General features: G+C 46.9%; 1 protein-coding gene across 3 annotated transcripts; it reads right to left on the minus strand.

The window, feature by feature from the left end:
- Nucleotides 1-4,039: 4,039 nt before the first annotated feature.
- thrap3b (thyroid hormone receptor associated protein 3b) lies at nucleotides 4,040-14,560 on the minus strand. Of its 3 annotated transcripts, XM_038308370.1 has the most exons (11): nucleotides 14,180-14,559; nucleotides 12,482-12,628; nucleotides 8,976-9,764; nucleotides 8,283-8,894; nucleotides 8,000-8,166; nucleotides 7,805-7,916; nucleotides 7,658-7,733; nucleotides 7,007-7,188; nucleotides 5,159-5,390; nucleotides 4,928-5,074; nucleotides 4,040-4,836 (listed from the first exon to the last, which is right to left on the minus strand). In XM_038308370.1, the coding sequence occupies exons 2-11, from the start codon at nucleotides 12,601-12,603 to the stop codon at nucleotides 4,612-4,614; spliced, it is 2,664 nt and encodes an 887-aa protein (XP_038164298.1). In that variant the 5' UTR covers nucleotides 12,604-12,628; nucleotides 14,180-14,559; the 3' UTR covers nucleotides 4,040-4,611. The 3 variants fall into 3 exon arrangements, with proteins under 3 accessions (XP_038164298.1, XP_038164296.1, XP_038164297.1); XM_038308368.1 differs by having other exon boundaries at nucleotides 4,928-5,390; nucleotides 14,180-14,560; XM_038308369.1 differs by having other exon boundaries at nucleotides 4,928-5,390; nucleotides 12,482-12,633; nucleotides 14,180-14,560.
- Nucleotides 14,561-17,157: the final 2,597 nt, after the last annotated feature.

Consider the following 17,157-nt stretch of genomic DNA (forward strand, 5'->3'; position numbering starts at 1 on the left):
ACATCTGCCGAGGAGCTGGAGAAGGCCCGGCGTCTGGAGGAACCGGAGCGGATCGTCCGGGAAATCTGGAGAAACGGGCAGCCGGACATTCTGGCCAGTGGGACAGGAACCATTGGCCGCGTCCATTACCACTAACCAGAAGACTCCAGCAGAGGGCGCTCTGCATCAATCAGAGAGGAACTACAGAATCCTGGATGGACCAAAACGCACAGACGGATGAGGGGAAACCGCAAAGAAAGCAGGATTCTGGAGCAGGTCAAAGGTCATGAAAGGACAATCCGGAATAGACTGAACAGGTCAGGCTTGGAGGGAAGACCTGATCTTCTGGAGTATCGGTGGTCCCGATATCAGTCCATCCTTTTTGTTTCTGATCTCAGTTATTTAAATATAAAACCAAAATTCATTCATTCACTGTAGAGAAGTTTCTATCTATTAATTTTTAGTTATGTTTGTTGTTTGTTTCTTTACTTTCTCCGGACTGTTTGGAGTCAATAGAATAAACTAGATGAATCCTTCAGTAGTCCAGCAGAGGGCGCTCCACTCTCCATCTGTTGGTTTCTACTGAACCCAGGAAGATCTCCAGGATCCCCGTTAGGAGTCCGGTCTGTTCTTCAGAACCTGGACCTTCTCCTCCAGCAGCTCTAAATGGAGGAAGACCTTCAGATAGAAGATGAAGAGTTTCCAACCGCAAACATGGAGGTTCAGTTTATTTCTAAATCATCCAGAATGTCTTGAAGTCGCCACCGGTCCCTTAAGACATGGAATCGCTCTTTAACTGGCGGCTAAACATGGCGTCATGTATTGAACCAACAAAGGACGCAAATTTCCCCGTTTTTCCAAATGTCCGACATGTCTGTCAAACATCAACACTAAATGTAATAAAATGTAACAACTAAAAGCTGCTGAATGGTCCCTGATTGGTTCAAAGCAAAACGTCCTCAGCTTCTAATCAGCTGCTGTCACGGTTGCCGGGAGACGGACTCCCATGACTACAGCCCAGCCAGCCCCGCCTCCTCAGAAGGAAAGACTGTTAAAATAAAGAGGTGAGGACCTACCTGAGGATGATGAAGATGATTAAACGTCTCAGGCTTTATAGTGATGCAGAGCGGGACGTTCATGGACCAATAAGAACCGAGCATCAGTCCTTCCATTCCCGACCTTCTCCTTAGATATTATGATATTATTCTGGTTCTGTTGATCTTTTTATCTGCAGTTACTGATCATTTATTTAATATTCTGTATATTAATCCATAATGTGGCTATTTAAAGCCTAATGCTACGTTCATCACACCTAAAGCAGCAGGAGAAGCAAAAACACGCATCCTGATTCATTTGTGATGCTTGTCCAGGTCTAGTTCTGATGCGCAGCTGAAGCATCTTTGAAGTGGGTCTGATACGCGGTGGGCGGAGCTACTCTATCCTTTCTCTGCCTGAAACAATGGCGGCTATATTAGCTGTGATCAGCGGGTAGAAAGTAGTTAGAATCTATGTTGAAGTGAGAAAGTCCTCCTGAAAACATGGTCAGTGCAGTCAGTTCATCCAGATTACCATCCTGCCTTCAAAGATTATTTCTCTGTGGGAGCCGCTCAGACCCCCACATACCGGCGCTGCGCTGTCACTGGGAATCCCCAGCAGCAGCTGCCTCAGGCCCGCTCGCCTCTCCAGGGTTTTCCCCTCCTGTTGGTGGCGGCTGGAAGTAGATGTTAGCGTTTTTCAGGTCTGTGCTACAAACTGCAGGCAGCAGGATAATAAAAGCCAACATATTCTGCCGGCAGGTTTCTACATTTGAAGTTAATTTAGGCGTTAATAAACTGTTTCAGAGGAGTGATCATAGCGCTCTGCATCAGCAGTGCTGCGTCTGACTCCCTGCCAACTCCCAGATCAGCTTCTCTCATTGGTTGATGCGGCGCGTCCAGCAGCTAATGAGGCGCAGCTTCAGACGTGCTGCAGGAACTTTAGCTGCGCCTTGATGCGCATCAAACATTGACTTTGCGCGTAAACCAGCTGCTTCTGCTGCCTGCCGTCTGAACGTAGCATAAAAGAGAATAATAAAATCAAACTAATGTTGCTGAAATAAAGCATTTTTATGACTTTCTAGTTTCAAAAAGGGTTTTAGCATCTTTTTCTGAGTGTTTTTTTTTTCTATAAAGGACTCAGTATTTAGAAATCAAAGGCAGGTGAAGAATGCAGACGTTTTTGCTGCAGTTTGTAGCTCTGTTAGATAATAATCATTGATCTAAATATAATGATCTCATTAAGCCTTATGAGCATTTATTGCAGAGAATAATATTTATTACCCCCTTAAGGTGCCATGTGGTAGATTATACAGCAGACACTTATAACGGTGTAATAACTGCAGACAGAAATGTATATTATATATTTTAAATTATAACCGACTGAGGTCATGGCCGGAGTTCTGTCAGGTGAGCATACCCCATCAGACCAGCATACCCATAGTAAATACCCGTTTATGCCTTTAGTTTTATATTAAAAGTAGACTAAACTACCTGTACAGGTGTATATCCATTTAGTCATGTATGGCTGTAAAACGATTTACTTTTTGGCGTTTTTTGAAGCGTACGGCGATCTGACCTTAAATAGTTTTTAGTAGTTGAATAAAGGGAAACACGCATGCTGATATAGTTTAAAGTCTTTTTTTTTTGTACAAACACTAAAGGTATAAAAGCTAATCTGACGTCTCCTGGATGCGTTTGACTGTTGGTATGTTGGTCTGACAGAACGGCGGCCATTAGTTTCCTTTGAGAAAGGTCGCGACCTTTAATGACTCAGAAATATTTCAGTTTAACTTCATTTCCATTTCAAACATTTCTCAAACTTTCACCTTTTATCTGAATGATTTTGATGAAACAAAGTGAAGGTGTTCAGAAAAGGTTCTGATTGGTTGATTTTGGAGGAGGAAATATTTATTTGCTGACGTCTATTAAAGGAGTAAAGATGGAGGCCGCAGCTTTCAGGTCATGTGAGGATCAGAGATCCTGATCAAATCACTGAGTTCCAGTTAAACCAGTTCCTCCAGCTGTTAAAGGTCTTAGTTTAAAATGTTTTTTTTTTTATTATTCTCTGAAGTTCAGAGCAACAAACTCTGCATTTAACCCCTCCCCTTGGGGAGCAGTGTGGGGTTCAGGGTCTTGCTCAGGGACCCAGGCTGTAGTTCTAACCATTAGGCCTCCACTCCTCTGCAGACTGAGAGCAGATTTATTCTATGATCAGATGATCGGCTGCTGGTTCCAAACCACAGACCTGATCCAGTGAGCCTCCCACTGGGCTCAGGTTCTCCTCGGACCTGGAGCCGTATTCCCAGACTTCCGGGTTCTTCCGGTGCAGTTTAGCTTTAATGGACGTTCTGCAAGCTGAGCAGTTTGTTTTTAGACATTTCATCAGATTTCCAGGAAGTGATTTTATTTGGATCATTTCCTGTTGCCGGTTTGACGCCTTCAGGTCGATCCTCCAGGTTTCATCTGACAGGAAACACGGATGATTCTCTCTCTCTCACCTGGAGTAGAGACTGACACGGGAGTGGATTTTCACTCCTGTCCCATCCCACTCCCACAGAAAAAAATGATGTCCCGTCCCGATCCCGGGCCAGAGTAGAAATCTAAATCCTGTCCCGTCCCACTGCTGGTGAAATTACTCCCACTCCCATCCCGCTCCCATTCAGAATGACTCCCGCTCCCGCACCACTCCCATTCTGGTTGTTTTTGAGCGCGGGTGAAAAACTCAGAGCGGAAGTTACTATTGTATTGCTCCCGCTCCCGTCTGCTCCCGTTAATGTTTAATCCTGTACCGTCCCAATCCCGTGATCGTTACTAATACTGACTCCCATCCCACGGGAATCCCACGGGAATCCCGTGACCCGTGGGATTCCCGAAAAAAATGTCAGTCTCTAACCTGCAGCTCATTTACGGCGGCAGATGAACGGCCAATAAGATGAAGATACATTTAGGATCCGTTTCATCGGTGAGAATAAAAGCTTTGAATACAACTTGGCAACAATAGAAGGAAACAGGAAGAAATTTAGCAAAGTTGTAACTTCTGAACTTTTATTCTCAGAAATAAAACATCTGATGTTACATCAATGAGCTGAAAGACAAACATTAAATTTATTCACATTTAGAAACTCGTCACAAATGCCAGTTCTTTTCCAGATATCATCTAAACTGGATCTTTTAGGGAATTCCCAGTTTGGTTCTAATGGTTTAAACATGATTATAGAAGAAATGAAGAGACGGTCCAGAAGCGACCCGGCTTAGAGGAAATTTATTGAAAACAAAAAGACATTTTAAAGCTAAAGTAAAAAAAAGCCCAGGAGACGTGAGATGAGGACATGCAGAAGGTCTGGGATTAAAAAAGTTAGACCTAAACCTACAGCAGATAGATTTCCTCTTCCTACCGTCAGGTGAACTAAAGACGAGTGATGTCACACACACACACCGACAGACGCTCTGCTGATTGGTCCAATTCATGCAGAAAGTTCATGAACCATGTCTTCATCAGCAGGTTTATTCTCCTCTAAGGCACAAACGCTTCCGTTTTCACACCTTCTCCCTTAAAAAGACATAAAACAGAAAACCTTCCACCGTTAAACGCCGTTCACGGCTTCGCCGCTCCGTCTCCGGAGCTCTTCGCCTCCTTGTGCTCCAACTCGTCGCCGTCGTCGCCCAGCTCCCCCTCCTCCCCCCCCTGGAACATGTCGTGGGTCCACTTGGGGCTGCTGCCGCCCTTCCGGTACACGAAGCGGCCGCGGCGGGTCGGGAAGGAGCCCCGCCCCCGGCCGCGGTTCTCCACCCAGGTTTTCTCTCCGTCTCGGTCGTCGTGCTGAAGAGGAAGGAGGTCATTTTTAACCAGAGAATAAAACTAAATCCCGCGGAGAACGGCGCCCCCTGCTGGCCCGCGCTCCCAGACTCACCAGGTAGTACTTCCTGCTCTTGGGCGTGTATTCAGGGTCCCAGTCCTCCTCCGGGGGGCGCACTGGGGGGTTGGTATTGGCTGGGTTTCCGTTGCTGTTCCCGGGATAATTTCCTCTGTTCCAGCCTCTTCCTCTCATCCTGGGAAACTGGAATTCAGTTCCACTGTTAATCGTCTTCCTCACCTCACCTTCATCACACAGAAACAGACGGGGGAGGGGGGTGGAACTTACGAATCCACGACCTCTTCCTCTGTCTGGGAAGTGGCCCTCGTATTCCCGGGGGCCCCGGTCGGCGGGGCCGCCGTATTCCCGGGGAGGGTAGCGGGTGTGGCCGTAGCCCTCCTCCAGGTGCTCCATGCCCTCCCCCGCGTACTCCTTTCCCCTGTAGGGGGGAGGGTAGGGTGATGGAGAGGAGGAGGAGGAAGAGGAGGATGGAGAGCGATCACGCTTCTTCTTACTTTTCCTGGAAGAACGAAGCGAGCGTCAAGAAAAGCGGGAAACACTTTAAAGGCCGTCGCCATGGTAACAATGAAACAAACATTTCCTCCAACAAACGGAGACTTGTCCTTTTTCATTTTCTATTTTAAATAAATTCAGGTTTCATTTTTTCAAACTTTATTTTTTTAGTTTATATTTTTCATATTTATCCGTTTCTCCTGTTCATAGTTTTAAAGGTTGAGTGATTTTTATTTTTCCTCTTGACCAATAAAATGCTGTTGCTGACGTCCAGCAGACCAATAGAAACGCAGCTTTGCTCCAGAGGAAGTCCCGCCCCCCATGAGTGAAGGGATAAGATCTGGAAAACGCAACTTGATAAGAATCTAATAAGGCTCGGGCACAGCGCGTTGCATTCTGGGTACGCCGCCATATTGGTAGGTAGTTGCTACGGTAAACAAAGACCTAAAACAGCATAGAGACAGAGCAGAAAGACGAGTAAACAGCGATGTTAAAAGCGAAGAAAGGATGCGGAATATACCGAGACACACTGCAGAGGAAAGCCAGGGACCGTTATCTGCAAAAGATGGGCTTCATAAACGGACTTGATCCCTACGAAGTAGAAAGCAAGGAGTGGTGCGTTGGGGAAGAATTTCTACCGCCGTTTGCGAGGGAGGACGTATTTTCGTATCTAGTGTGTGGCGTCAGTGCCTACACACATGAAGAGTTTCGCTGCTACAAGTCGCTAGAGGCTTACAAACAGCTGACAGATGGAAAAGTTCATGACATGGAAGTTATCAAGCCGAATGAGAACACAGTCATCAGAGCCAAGGTAAGCTACCGTCTCAACATGGTGTGGTGTTTGTTGTGGTGATAAGACTAGGTGCAGGCACTAACGTAAAACATCAAAAATGTATCTACTGGCTTTCCTGGTGAAACAACCAAAACTATTAACCCTATTATAAACTATTAATGACAAAATAAACAGAGTAGGACAACTGTTTTGTGTTTCAGTGGACCTGGCTAACCCTCTGGAACACAACCCTACTTCAGCTCATGCTACATGCTACAGATCAGCCAACAACGGTTAACTTGAAATGATACATGAATAAAAACAGTATGTTCTGTAACTTACCAGAATGAAAATGCCGGGAACACACTCTCATGGACGCAGGGATTGAGTTGAAAGTTATATTTGGCCGTCTTACAGCAGCGACCCATGCTAGCCGGCGACTCTTTGTTATGGAGGACATTTGTTTTCCATTGAGACGCCTCCAGGTTGGAAAACGGTAAAAAGACAATCCATTTGGGATTTTTTTCCCCGTCCAGTCACAGCTTGCGCTACTACACCCTACGACACAGCAACGGGCGACCATAACGACAGCAGAGGTAAAATGAAACGGCAAAAAACTAAGCAAACTACTAGCAGAAGAAAGCTAGTCCTTACAGGCGCGAAGTCAAAGTGTAAACAGTGGGCTGACCAGCTATCAATATGGCTGCCGCGCAACGTGTGACGTCATGTGCCCGAGCCTTATTGATTAAACTCTAAATTAAATGAGAGAAAACAGAGATTCTGATATAAATCCAGACGTTTCAATAATAAATTGTGTTTTTTATTTTAACCTTCACTCCGGTCGGACTTACTTGGACTTTTTGTGGTGCTTCCCAGATTTCTCGGAGGAGCGCTCCCTGCTGGGCCCCCGGGAGCCCCCGGGGCTCCTGCCTCCTTCCCGTTTGAAGTCCCGCTCCTTCCCAGCAAACCTCTTTCGTCTTTCTATATCCAGCCGGAGGTCCATGATGTCTCCTTTGAAGCGCTTGCTTGGGTCCTGCGGGGAGGAGGTGGATTAGGAGGAGCAGCAGGAGGAGGTGCGGACGGTGGGAATGTTACAGAGAGAACAGGGAGAGACACACTGGCTGTGTGTCTGCAGATAATCACAGAAAGGTTGCAGCAAACATGCATGAAGCTCAGTAACAGCAACTGACGTCACAGTTTGTGGCTGGATGGTTTTCTGGGCAGGAAAAATACTTACAAGGTAAAGGCATTGATAAGCGTCCCTTGAGATGCTTGGACCCTGGATCATAATTCACTTCCTTTAAGCCTTTGCTCGGGTTCGTATTTACCCAATCAATTATCATATCTCATAGGCTGGGGGCTTTCTTGGCACTTATTAAACACATTTGGGCTCTTTTGATATAGAAATATGCATCCTTTGAAAGAAAAGCACAGAGCTGAACACTGCTGCTCGAGATTGTCTCAGACTCCAAAGAACGGTTAATTTCTAAAGTGCTCGTCACCTTGTAGCTCGTCTCGTCCAAATCCTCAAACAGGTGAGGGTGCCTCTTAAAGGCACTGGGGGAGACATCGATTCTCCTGCGGGAGGAAGAGGAGGTTAGTGACGGGGAACGCCACGGCGCAGCGGAAGCGGCGGAATGATGCGGTACCTGTGGATTTCTGGGCTTTTCCTTGGCTTCATCATTTCTGCCTCTGCAGCTTTTCTTTGGTACATGGCAAAGCGTTCGCTTAACGTCATGTCTGACGAGGGGAAGTGTTGAGCTGCAAACACACCACAGTTATTAACCCACAGAGACAGAGCGGAGCAGCTCCGCGTGGCGCCGCCGCCGCCGGGAGCACCCTACCTTTGATGTAGTGCACGATGGAGACGATGTGCTGGGCGAAAAGCTCGGAGGGGCTGCGCCGCAGCTGCGCCGACTGAATGTGCTGGAAAATGGAGCGGAACTCCGGATCTTTCTTGGAGGAATGGAGCAGGTCGCGAGGCGTGAGGCGATCTTTGGAAAGAGACGAGCTGAGAGGACGAGATGAAAACATTTATCCTGATAAACTGAAACAGAAACTTTAAAGGAACGTTTTATGGTGGCTGCAATGCTGCAGTAATCCTCAGGGGGGCGGCGGAGAACATACCTGGGCATTTCCTCTAAGGAACTCATCTTCAGCTCAAACTCCTGCCTGGAAGCAGACAGGCGGTGCGGCGGAGACTGATCCACGGCAGGAAACGCTCCGGGAAACAGCGGCCGCTCCTTTTCCTTGGACGTAGACGGAGGAGTCAGACTCCTCTTGGTCTTCTCTTTCTTCTCCTTCTTCTTAGACTTCTCCTCTTTCTTAGACGAGTGCTTGCGGCTGCGGTACAGCTCTTCCTCGGCGTCGTCCACAGCCTCCTCTTCCTCGGCGTCTCTGCGGCTCTTCTCTTTCACCGACTGGTACGACGCCGGGCGGCTCGGTTCGTCGCCCCACTTCCCAAACATATCGCGCGCCGTGAGGCCCGCTTTCTCCTCGCCGTCCTCGTTGATGATGCGGTCTTTGAGACCCTGGGACTCCAGGAACTCCTCCTCTCCCGGGTCGAAGAAGGGCAGAACCTTGTCCTCTTTGGGTTCGGAGTAGGAAGAAGCCGACATGTTGAAGAGGTCAGAGGATTTGGAGCTTTTCTCCGCCTCTCGCTCTGCTGAGCCTGCTTCCTTTTCCCGACTGTTCTCCTTCTCAGACGTTTGTTTTTTGTGTTTGTTCTCAGCCAGGAACCTGAAACAGAAACTGGGGTTAGGCTGCAGCAGCGGGAACCATATGGACAGACGGACAGACGTTTAGGACAGAGGGACGTACTTCTTAAAAGCAGCTGAGATCACGGTGCTGTCTCCGCCCTTGGCGTCTTCCTTGGAGAAGAAGCCGAAGCCGCCAAACGAAGCCGTCTGAGCAGACTTGGAGGGGCTCTTCTCTGGAGGGGAACCAGAACCGACCGTTTTCCACATCCCGGCACCTTCAGACCAGCCCCCTTTGGAGTTGGGAGAAGGAGCGTCGTCCTCCTTCTTAGAGTCGGGACTGCGTCGCTTGGGGCTGCCATCGTAGTCGATCCACTTCCCTCCAGAGGCCTTGGCGATGACGCTGCCGTCACCGGACGGGCCCGCCTTCTCGCTCTGACCCTCTGGCTGCTTGTCTTTCGGATCCTTGGACCTGGGGCGGCCTTTGCTGTCGCGGCGTCGAGACGAGGAGCGAGAACGGGAGCGGGAGGAGTAGCTTGAGTGCTTTGAGTGGCGGGAATGGCCTGAGGACGAGCGGTCCGAATAGCGGGAGCGGCTCCGGCTTGCCGAGCGCTTCCTGGGCGTCCGGGAGCGCGAGTACCCCCTCCTGGGACTGTGGTGTTCCTGGCGGTCATGCCAGCCTCCCCCCCTGGCCTGCCAGTTGGACTTGTAGCCGTAGCCGCCCCCTCCTCCTCCTCCCCTCCCTCGGTTCTGGTAATGGCCGCGGGGGAAGTAGCCTCGGCTGCGGCCGCGGTAGTGGTACGGCCGGCGGTAGCCTCGGTTGTAGCCTCTGAAGCCTCGGTTGTTGCCCTGATAGTCCCGGGAAGGGTAGCTTCTGTAGGCGGGGGAGTGGGAGCGGGAGCGAGACCTGGAACTGGAGAGAAGGGCGAGCAGTGATGATGATGATGATGTTACCACTTCAACAGGTCACAGCACATGAACCACCTTCTTCCTCTTGAGCTTCTAAACCAGCTGCTGGTTTTTCTACCTTTTAACCTTCATCCTTTTATCTGAATATTATTTCATTGATAAGCAGAGTCGCGTTCCATATCATCTTTTCTAATCCCTTTCCTCGGACTATTGCTGCGTTCCCAGCGGCGCGTTCTGGACGCCAAAGCTTCTAGAAGTCTCTGGGGAACGGCGCTGAGGGGCGGCTGCGTCTGAATGTCAAACTGATCAGAGGAACAATAAAGCTCACTGACTACGCCCTGGTTTCCTACCATGATGCTCTCCATTGTTTACTTTCCTGATTTCTGTTGCACTGGTGACAACATCAACACTAACCCAGAGTGATGATGTCACCAGACAGGCAGCTGTAGGGGTCAGAGGCCACGCAGCTTTCTAGCAGGGGGGGGTCACTCTGTGTTTCGGTCAAATGAGCAAAGAGCGGGACGTGCTTCGGTGGCGCAGTGGTTAGCGACCTCAACCCGTGCATGGAGGCCCTAGCTGACCTGGATTCAAATCCCACCTGTGGTCCTTTGCTGGATGTCTCTCTCTCACACCCCCTTTCCTGTCAGCCTGCTAGGGGTGTAAATAATAATCGTTTTGTATCGATGCATCGATCCAACAGCCGACGATCCGATGCATCGATACGTCCGCAAGATAATCGATTCTATTTTATCCATTTGCTCCTGGGCGTAATTCTCCTCCCGTGCTGTGGTGGCGCTAAACCTATTTTGCCCTCCCACCTCCTTCTGGTTATACTCTTACAGCAGTGTGTTGCAGTGAGCTTGATGCAGACATTTTCTATTTATGCTCAGTATTGAAGCGTGGTCTGTGCTACACGCTGTGGGTCTAGATCCGGCCGAGGCGGCGAGGAAGTGGGGGCGAGTTTAGTCCGACGACGGAGGGACATGAGGGCCAAAAAGAGCGGAGATCCAGGTGGAAAAAGGGTCCCAGCGTTCTCGCGCACCTCGCTCTTCTAGCGGGTCAAACTTCACGAGTTGTTTTCCGCAATTTTGGTCATAAAAACAAAACAAGCCGGCCTCCTGTCTGCGGCACTGTCTGCGGTCAGCTACAATCTGGGAGAGGAGCAGCGGAGCGTCTGTGGAAGGGGCGGGACGTCTGGAGCCGAGGTATTGCATTGCACCCATTGTGTGCAGTATTTTCTGATGCGAGGCCTTTCAGAATCTAAAACGCAGGGGAATTATTATTTTTCAGTTAATGAGGTTTTAATAGGAATAGGTGGAGTAAAACTTTTCTACTTCTGTTATTTGCTGTTGTTTCTAAAAAAAAAAAAATCATAACGATATTACAGCTTTAATTGATTTATTTTAAAAAATTGAAACATTGTCTAGCCTGTAAGGTGTAAAAAAAAAATGAACAAATTAATTGAATCGTATCGTGGTGTAATCTAGAGTATCAAAAATAATCGAATCATCGGGTCAGGAAATCGATAGTGAATCGAATCGCCATTATGGATGTAGGGTTGTCACGATACTAAACTTTTCAACTCGATACCGATACTAAGGAAAATATTCGATACTCGATACCATTTTCGATACCACAAGGATAAAATGTCAACAGAAATATTTTGATTAATAATTTAAATACAATAAATAAATAAACAATAAGAACAACATTTTGAGGTTGTTTGCTGTGCACAGTATTTAGCAAGCTGGATAAAAAAACTTACAAAATTAAAATTAAGTTTTCCTTACTTGGCTATGCTTTGTACACATAACAATGCCACTAGCCAAACCGGTTAAGAAAAAAAAATTATTCTCAGCAGCGGCAACTGTTACAAAAAAAGTCTGAAACTGAAAAGTGCGTAGAATTATTCAATCACACAGTGTTCAGAAAGTGCATTTTCCTCTATTCTGCACTTTTGATGAATGACTGTTTAGGTGCGACTGGTACTCGATACTTTTGAAAATGAGTATTGTATCCGGATACAACGTTTCAGTATCGATACTTTTTTGAGTATCGATACTTTTGACAACCCTAAATGGATGTGATTTACACCCCTACAGCCTACTGTCTGTGAAAATCAGCCACTCGTGCCGTAAAAACTCAAAAAAAGGGAAAAGAGCGAAAAGCCGAGCATTAGTGGGTCGACACGGTTCAGGTTTTCAGAACCAGATGAACAGGAAGGACTCCAGCAGAACCAGAGGGGGACCAACATGGAGCCGTGGAGGCCATGGATCCAACCAGCAGATGGCGCCATCGTCCTGGTTCCCTGTGAGACTGCTGATTAAAGTCAACCTGAAGATGAGCTTCAACAGAACCAGAGCCATGGAGTCAGAACAGTTCCAGAACATTCTGCTCATTAAACCGTCCAGAGTAAAGCGCTTTAATCCGGCCTCCTGCTGGAGGTCAACGCAGGACAGCCCCCCCCCAATCCACCCACACACTGTGGGAGGAAGATTAGGAGGGGGGGCAAAGTGTAACTGCTCTGAGGCGGTTTGACCAATCATTGACATGCAGGGAAACCCCAGTGGTCAGACTTTAACCCTTCACCTCCCAACATGATGGAGACCCAACCGGATCAGAACCTTTCCTTCCAGAACCGCTTTGATCGTTAGAGAACTTTGAGACGCTTCAGCAAACATCACAGCTTCATCAGCAAACATGAAAGCAAACAGGTTCTACCTGTAGTGGCGTTTCCTGGATCTTGAGCGGGAGCGGCTTCGAGATCTGGATCTGGAGTAGGATCTGGATCTAGACCTTGACCTGGATCTGGGTCTGGACGGAGAATCAGGAGCCTTGGACATGTCGGCAGTCAGACCTGGTCAGCTTCTGTCCTTCAACACATGAATCAACCGTTAAGGTCAGCGTGATGTCAGCTCACAGACGGCGCTGCACCGCCATCAGAACCTGCTGCTGGGCTGAGATCAGCCAGCAGAACCAGGAGGCTCGCTGCCTGTCTGAGGAGGAGGAGCTAGGGTTCAAAATCAGCCAATCAGCTCTCACCTTATCTGACGACATAAAACCTTCTGACTAAATAAACATCACAACTTCATCCAATAAAAACTGAGTTTAAAAGCCTTTCCTGTTTAACCGTTAAATCAGGTGTTAGAAACAGGAAATAAAACCTGATGGTTTCTAATTTCACTGTTAAGGTTAAATCCTCATAAATTCCATCAGCATCATAATAATCAGGATCGTTTTCATCATCAAATTATTAAATGTTAATTAACTGGTTTTCTGCCACCATGGAGCTGAACACGGAGCAGACGTCCGACAGAGCCGCATGTTCAGGCCTCAAACTGCAGCTTTCCTTAGAGACCACCAACAAACCGCTCTGCCTAGCAACGGTTGCTAGGCACCCAACAGCCGGCCTCCTTCTGCCAGTAAGTGAACAGAACCTAAACTCAGGTTTAACCCCTGAAACTGGACCAGAGGCAGTCCAACGCCAGGTTCTGCTTCCTAACCTTAGAAGCAGCAGAGGTGGTCTACATTCTCCAGTCTAGTTCCCCTCCTGTGATCTGGAAGAAGTGAGACTTCATCTTCTGACCACCGCAGATAAACGATGAATTCAGCTTCTTCCATTTTCTCCTGAGAGACATGAGCTGCAGCAGGAGAAAACCCAGAACCTTCAGGGAACTCGTGGCCCCTCTGCAGACGGACCCCGGAACCAACAGGACCTTTTCTCTGAGGGCCACTGGGAGCCCAAACCAGACAGGAACCAGAGTTTCTCTGAGCTTCCTGTCTGGCTTTAGGCTGGACCTCCTGAGAAGATGGAGGCTGATGTTCTCCTGGGAAAGACCTCCCTGTCCTCAGGAGGACAGATGTCCCCACATTAACACCACATGTAACCCAAAACAGAAGAAGCTTTTCAAAGTCCTCTTTAAACAGATCAACTATTTTACATTTTTACGGTACAATTAATCAGCTTTAGCTGCTCTGAGAACTCAGATCCAACCAATTTTATAATTTTAAACTATACTTTCACCAAAGTCACGTGGATCCCGGAAATGGGAGCTTTGTTTCAGATAATCTGGTGTCTCCATGAGCAAATTTTAACCACTTCCGTCTAAATGAAGGAATATAAAGACCCTCAGATCTGCCTGGATCGTGACGTAGACACTGCATCCTACTTCCGGGGTTGGGGAGATTGCTCTAAAATCTAAGATTTTTATCCAACTGTTGCATTAAAGTCCCCGCCGCCAAAACTTCCACATTTAAACCAGTTTCCGCATCAAACACAGGAAGTCAAAATGTGTCTCAATGTTACAGGAACAGATTATTTAATCCCTTCTAATCCAGATCAGAGGAGGTTCTGCTCCAGAACCAGAACCAGTGGAACCGTTAAAGCGCAACAGGAACCCGGTTCCTGTTCTAACTGACCGTGGGAGGCCTGGTTCCGTAGATCTGCAGCTTCTCTTGGTCCAAATGAAGCTCCGGGGATCCGCTGAAGGTTCGGCCCAAGAAGCCTGCAGGTCCACCGCTTCCTTCCTGGTTCCTCTGCAGCCGAAGCTAAAGACGTTAGCCTGCTAACTGCTAGCGCGCGAGCTGTTAGCCGTTAGCAAAACCAACTACGAACCGAAGGCAAAAAAAACCCCGCAGACTGAGCGATACGCGAATGAGGTCCGACCCAAACACACGGAACCGGTTTTATCCGGTAAATAACTGTAGAAACTGTTAGATTCTGATCGCAGCGAAGCTAAACGGCTTCGAGTCACCGAACCGTCGCAAACTGAAGCCAGGCAGTTTCTACAAAGTCTCGCGAGACTTCGGAAATGTGACTATAGAAGATCACGGAAGGGGGAGGGGGGATTTATTCCCCCACTGAGTTCCTTTCTGATCAATGCTGCTCTTTATATTCTAATGTTATCTTATTCCAGCTGCAATAGACTGATGTAAGCTGAATAAATAAATGTTTTATATAAACTCTGCTCATACAAAATGACAATAAAGAAAGAGATAAAGGTTTTGCAGCTTCATGAGGTTCTATCCGCTGGTCAGAGATGCAGGTTCTAGATGCAGAACCATCCATCCTCAACATTTCCTCCAAAGGTTTGAAGATGTTCTGCTCTGCAGAGGGAGGAACCTGAAGATCCTTCAAATCTTCATTTATTTCCACTTCACTGCCAATTTTAAAGCCTTTAGTTTCAGCCTGGAGTTCCTCAGAACATCAGACACCGCTGCAGGACCAGGATCCCCAACTCAGCTGAACTCTGAGGAGAAACACCCTCAGAACAGCAGCGCCTCCAGAAATGTGTCATGGGGGTGGGGGGCAGATGGGGCCAATAAAAATCTTGGGGTGTCCACTGAGACTAAAAGCCATAGTTTCAGGGTTTATATCTAATATTGTGGTGAACCTGCCTGTAGAAATCAGAAAGACTTCAGCAACACCTCATCAGATCCTGGTTTATTATTTGATTTTTAATATTATGTTGCTGGCTGTGCAGAATGGGATGAAATGCTAAACTGATGCTACTACAATTTACTGCAGACTGAGAGCAAAGTGCTCTGTTAGGAACATAAGGAACAATCAGATCTCTGATATCAGATGGAGCTTGGCCATTTAAGGCTTTATATGTGAGAAGGAGGATTTTAAATTCTATTCTGGATTTATCAGGAAGCCAATGAAGAGAAGCCAGGATAGGAGAGATATGATCTCTCTTTTTCATTTTCATCAGAACTCTGGCTGCAGCATTTTGGATCAGCTGAAGGCTTTTAACTACAGTTTGTGGACTTCCTGATAGTAAAGAATTACAATAGTCCAGCCTTGAAGTAACAAATGCATGGACTAGTTTCTCAGCATCACCCCTGGACAGGAGATTGCTCATTTCTGCAATGTTCCTCAGATGAAAGAAGGAAATTCTAGAAACCTCTTTGATCTGGGATTTAAATGACAGGTCCTGATCAAAAACAACACCAAGATTTTTTACTTTATTTTAAATCCTTTGTTACTTTATGATCTTCAGATCATGGCGTCTACCTGACTGACAGTTTGAGTCTGTTTTAACAGAGAGATGGAAACCATCCGACCGCAGCGAGTCGGCCACAAAGAGCTCAGTGATACCTGACAACTATAAATATGCCTGAAAGAGTCAGAGGCGACAACAGAGAGAAGCCCCCCACCCCCCCAGCATGGCTGCTCTGGTTGCAAAGAACTGTTCTGGAAATTTGATGATTCAAAGACTCAATAGAGGAAGAGAAAAATCCTTCCTCTTTCTTCAAAGTTTCAGCAACATTTTTGTTTTTTCCTCTAATGAGTGATTTTCCTTTTCCTCCCTCTGCCCTGAATCCAAGGCGAGGTCCATCTGAGCAGAACTCTAACCCGCAGTAAAATAAATATCGTTGCTTTCTTCCTGATCTTTCAGGATTATTCATTGAAACAAAGTGTGAAGATATTCACCATTATTGTCATTATATATAAACATGAACCAAAGATAAATTCTCAGCATAACAATAATCTAATAATCTGTCCTCTGTTTCAATTTATAATGAAACAAAATAGGAACATATTTTCAAAATCCAAAACCTATTTTCTTTTCATGTGTACAAAGATTAATCTATTTTTTTTGTTCTAAATAGGCTGTTATTATTCTGAGAGGGTGATATTTTAATGTAAATGTTAAAGTATATTTAACTTTTCCGTCTGAGGATAATTTCATTCATTGAAATTGTGTAGAAAAAAAATACATAAAAAATGTAAATGACGCACTTATGTCTTTATAGCAGTTTTAAAGTTTGAGGGGGCGGGGGCAATATCAATATCTTTCATGGGGCCCCAAATAGCTGGCAGCGGCCCTGTGGTGACCAGTAAGCTGCTGCAAATCCTGCAGATTTCTGACCAGAGATGATCAGAAATCTGCACGTTTAAAACACTTAAAGAACATAATCCACCAGCGCAGCAGCAAAGGGAGCAGATATCTGCAGGTTTTACTTCCTGATCTGTTGATGTTTGCAGGAGGAGCTCCAGTTCATCTCAGCTCACTGCTTGGTTCTGATTGAGAGCTGCAGCTGATCGGCTCAGAGGGGCCCGCAGCACCTGTTGGGCTGAGGAGCCCCTAATCCCACATGGAGACGGAAAAACAAACACAAACACTCAGACAGGAGCTCTCTCTGTCCTCCACAGTTTCTCCCTTAGACATTATGTTTTTCTCTCTGCTGCTGCAGGAATATTTGATAAAACAACCAAACTAAAAATTAACAGCAGAAATATAAAGAAAGCAGGTTGAGTTCTGGACCCGGAGGGAAGCTTCTGATCTGGATGTAACGCAGAGAACATGCAGACCAGGGATGGAAATGATTTGATTTGTATAAATTTACATTCCTCCCCTGAGCTCACCTGCTGAACGTTTCCAGGTCCTCGG

Source organism: Cyprinodon tularosa, unplaced genomic scaffold, assembly GCF_016077235.1.
Source record: "Cyprinodon tularosa strain WSP-4 unplaced genomic scaffold, ASM1607723v1 ctg635, whole genome shotgun sequence".
NCBI lineage: Eukaryota > Metazoa > Chordata > Actinopteri > Cyprinodontiformes > Cyprinodontidae > Cyprinodon > Cyprinodon tularosa.